Source organism: Sinocyclocheilus anshuiensis, unplaced genomic scaffold, assembly GCF_001515605.1.
Source record: "Sinocyclocheilus anshuiensis isolate Anshui unplaced genomic scaffold, SAMN03320099.WGS_v1.1 scaffold1993, whole genome shotgun sequence".
NCBI classification, from domain to species: Eukaryota; Metazoa; Chordata; class Actinopteri; order Cypriniformes; family Cyprinidae; genus Sinocyclocheilus; species Sinocyclocheilus anshuiensis.
In genome coordinates this window covers 178,672-183,298 of record NW_015540847.1, presented here as the reverse complement: position 1 = coordinate 183,298, position 4,627 = coordinate 178,672, and the positions used below count along the sequence as shown (strand labels likewise).

The 4,627-nt window shown below is 38.3% G+C and overlaps 2 protein-coding genes across 2 annotated transcripts in view; one reads left to right on the top strand and one right to left on the bottom strand.

Annotated features, from left to right (window-relative positions):
* cntn1a (contactin 1a) overlaps nt 1–3,479 on the bottom strand; it is an 88,625-nt gene extending 85,146 nt beyond the window's left edge. Inside the window, exon 1 of the mRNA XM_016485001.1 lies at nt 3,407–3,479. The gene's annotated coding sequence lies outside the window, so the exon portion shown is untranslated. The remainder of the gene's footprint in view (nt 1–3,406) is intronic.
* The window catches only part of LOC107687615 (uncharacterized), a 16,198-nt gene continuing 11,948 nt past the window's right edge, over nt 378–4,627 (top strand). The window contains exon 1 of the mRNA XM_016485010.1: nt 378–383. Coding sequence (XP_016340496.1) covers nt 378–383 — 6 coding nt within the window. The remainder of the gene's footprint in view (nt 384–4,627) is intronic.

Here is a 4,627-nt window from a genome sequence, read left to right as displayed (position 1 = left end):
GGACACTGATTGCACAGATGCATGCTGGGAAGCGCAGTCTCAGAGCTGAGGGGACAAAGTTCACACGCTAAAACACTGATTACTGAAGGACTGTTAGTGTTCAGTTCATCACTGATGCTGCAGGAATGACACACTGCAGCTTTGAGAGGATTGCTATACTGAATAACTCATCATAACTCATCATCTGTCATCTTCCAGAGCTGAATCTGGAGCGCATGTGTGTTTGTTCTTCTCTTATCATCATGTAAATAATTTCACTGATGATGATGACAGTAATAGTTCACTGACAGATTGATCAAAAGATGATATTTTTCATATGTTGTATTACAGACACATGCAGTGCCCTGCTTCTGTTTCTGACACACTGTATGTGCGAGATGAAGGTGAGAAGAGACGGTCTGGTCCAGCATCCATAACTGTAGAACCACTCAGTGCTGGTAAAATCACCTGAAGAGCAGCGCGTGGACCTCCTGTTTCTCTGGCCTTCAGATGTAGAAATACAGAGCGAATCTGCTGAAAACCTCCCAAACTCAGAGACCTCAAGAGTCACACGTGAACATCTGAGTCTACAGAGACTGTTCAGTCAAACCTCTCCATACTGATTTCTGACATATGGTGCGTTCAACTTCATATTTACGATTTGGGAAGTCATAATTACGACATCCGATACGTTCAGATCACTTGAGTCAATGTGCCATTTCTTTGTGTTTATTAAATTCATGAAGGTGCTGTGAAATGAATCGTTACATATCTTACATATCTATGGTGTTTTGTACATGCAATCTAGTTTTATTGTAAATTAAAAAAATAATCATTTAAATCATTCAAACAAATTTACTGTCAACTAAAGACTCGTAAACTCAAGGCTGAAAGTAATTCTGACTGTTCATGTGTTTTCTTCTTTCTGACTTGACCTGAGCGCACCAATATAAGGATCTGATGCTGCTAATGAGGCTCGTTCATCACATCTGATCCAGACACACACATCAGCATCCCGAGGAGACCCTGCGCCCGGGGCTGATGGGTAAACCGGGTCAAACACACATTCGTCAGCCCTGAGGAAAACACGAGGAGACTGATATCACAGACACGAGGACAGGTCTCGCTGTGATTGGCCAGAAGCTCAGGATCCTTCATGTGGAAGCTGATTAACCCACAGAACAGCCTTCCTCTGATTAAACACCATCAGGACATGATACTGCATCCAGACTAGTGGTCGACCGATATATCGCCAAGGCCGATATTTGGCATTTTTCAAATATCGGCTTCGGCCAATACGTTTTTCTGTTTGCCCGATGTGTTCGAGGCGGGACTTTTATTTTGACGGCGCTGAGAGCGGCAGCACCTGAGCGCACACTGCTCACATTCTCCCTCTTGTTCACTGTCATCGTTAACAGCTCTGTCTAATACAGATAGAAGTCTGTCTAATAATCCGATATAACTGTTCAACAAAGGAATTAATGCATAGAAAAAGTATTATAACGATTGCTATTATATTATTAGTAATAGAAAGGCAAACATTATAATACTTTCTGATTTGCCGTCAGCATTCAGCAAATACGCATTTATATCATTTAAACAAATCTAATGAACATTTAATTTCACAAACCTTGCAGACTTAGTCGAATCTAGTTGAGATCTTGTGAAGTGTGCATGTGACCTGCATGATCGCGTGTTCTCTGCATGACTTTCGGTCCGTGTGAATGGAATGCATTAAACTTTAAACTCGTGATTTCAAATTATGCTGCACTTTATGCATTTGCCCAATGTCATATTCATGTCATTTTCTCTGTGTGCTGTATGTAAAATGAGTGTTACCTTGGCTTTATTTGAAAAATATGATTACCAATGCACACAAATTTTCCAGAATACTGAGTGCCCTGTTGGTTACAGTGTTTACTTCCTTTTTAATTATATTTTTATTAAATATTTATTTATTTGTGAAAAATACTTTGTCATCTAACGTATAACTATGTTTATTTTACACATTTTTTAATCCATTGTCAAATGATTTCAAATTTCTTAAATATTAATTAAAATTAAAAACAAATTATATCGGCTTTATATCGGCCATAAGATATCGGCATCGGCTGTCAAAAAACTAATATCGGTCGACCACTAATCCAGACCATTCCTGAACTAGTCCTAACTCTAGCCCAAACCATGAGCCACCTCTGAAACCACACATGATCAGAGAATCATGACTAGCCATATTTATATATTATTCATATATAGCAGTGTCCCATTAATGTCTCCAGACTCTTACCTTTTGTTGTTGGTCAAAGTGTTTTCTTAAATCCATGGCGTTTTGCTTGACAAACACATGATCAGTGCCAAAATTTAATTTTAAAACCCAAATTGCATATCATTTTAATAAACACAACTACTTTTAATAGAAATAGGAATATTGAAAGGTCTGCTGCTGGAGACTTGCCATTGGCTGTTGTGTTTGAATAATTAATTAGGCAATTCCACAAGGTTATTATAGTTAACTGAAACTAAAAAATAAACCATAAAAAATCATTACTTAAAATTGAGTTTAGCTTGAAGTACTAAACTAACTAACTAAATAAACTAAATCCACACTATTTTTCTAAGTTGTAAATAAATAAATAAAATTACAAAAAAATGCAGTTTACAATAAAATACTATTTCAGTCTTTCTACTTCAAATTTTCACATTAAATTCAACATGTAACTTGTCATTTCTTTTTTTTTTATTATTTGTGAAATTTACTAGCAATTTCCAAGTGAATAATATAAAAATATAAAAATCAATAAAATATATACACAAATCAAATTCAAAATATTAAAAAAAAGCTATAAAAGTATATCAATCATTTTAAACTCAGGTAGATCTATGCGCGGTTTGGCTGCAGCGTTTACTAGTCATTTATAAATGATGTTTGCATTGATGGTAATGGCCGGACATACAGTATCACACATGACTGCACACACGCATGTAGACATGTAGGGTTAGATATGATGCGTAGAGAGGGTTTATGTGTCTCTACACGCCCTATATAACGCTGCACATCATATCTAACCCTGCTCGTCATGTGTATGTCTCTAACGCCCTGCGAGAGCAGTGCTGGCACTGAATGAGCGCTGTGATTCCTTTCTGACGCTTCGTGCATCTTTAATGCTTCATACACGCCTTTTCCAGCAGCGATGAGACGCGCGCACAGGTGCGCGTGAGAAAAACAACGCGTGCGACTGACTCGTTACAGAAATCAAAGCAAAACATCCGTGTTCGTCAAACAGGCGCGCGCGCGTCTGCACTGCGGTACATGTGTGTGTCTCAGCATCATCATCATGACCATCCACCTCTTCCTCCTCCTCCTCCTCCTCGCAGCATCGCGTGTCTCCTCGTACACAGCCAGCGTCAGGAAACGCGCGGTTCTTACCTGCGGATGCGACTGTGCCGTCCGTTCACCTTCAGCTGACGCTCCCGTTCCGCAGCGCGTCGCCGGGCGGACTGACAGCGCGGGGCTCGAGCGCAGCGCGACGCGTTTCTCTCAAGCACCTGATTGGACGGGACGCGGTGATGCGCACGTGAAGAAGCAGTGGAAAGGCGCTGATTGGCTGATTCAGCTGTCAGCCAATAATACAAGTGTGTTAGTCACGAGCAGCTGATACATGAAAATACACCTGACCTATCTGACTATCTCACTATGTCTGTCTGTCTGTCTGTCTATCTATCTATCGCATATATATATGTGTGTGTGTGTGTGTGTGTGTGTGTGTGTGTGTGTGTGTGTGTGAAAAAAGACTATTTTAAAATGTTATATGAAATATATATTATCCAAAACATGTTTTACTCTAAAACGGCAAGAAAATCAAAGGCATAAATCTAAACAAGTTGTGTTCCAAATTTGAGGTTGATATTACAAAATATAACAATAAAAGTAAGATTTTGTTTGGGTGCAATACCAAACGTTTCTACTTGATGAAATTCACTCCCCATTCATTTCAGTGCCATCATTTTTGACCACTAACCATTCAAGTGTGACTATTGTTTTTCAGAACCATTTAACCTTTTCAAATCACATCCATTATTTTTTTGTGTTCACATAGCAAGTGCCAAAACCTTTGCCAAGTGTGTGTGTGTGTGTGTGTGTGTGTGTGAAAAAAGACTATTTTAAAATGTTATATGAAATATATATTATCCAAAACATGTTTTACTCTAAAACGGCAAGAAAATCAAAGGCATAAATCTAAACAAGTTGTGTTCCAAATTTGAGGTTGATATTACAAAATATAACAATAAAAGTAAGACTATGGACTATGGTACACTATTAAGAAGTGCTAACCTGCAAATGCAATATTTATCAGTGTAACCCAATGTATAGATTGTTCAAATTTTTGAGATGAATAAAATCAAATACATTTTGTTAACATGAGAAATTGTAAATGTTTTATCCTGCTATCAGTCCCATCACTGCAAATAAAGATGAACAGACACACACCAGGTCAAAGGTCACGGTTAATTAAGATGGGCTCATTATGATCATGTCCAGACACTGATGCGGTTTACCACTGACTCTAAATGAGATTAAACTATTACCTGACCTTAACTAACTGATCAGTGATGACAGATCACCTGTACTAAACAAATACATCTTCAC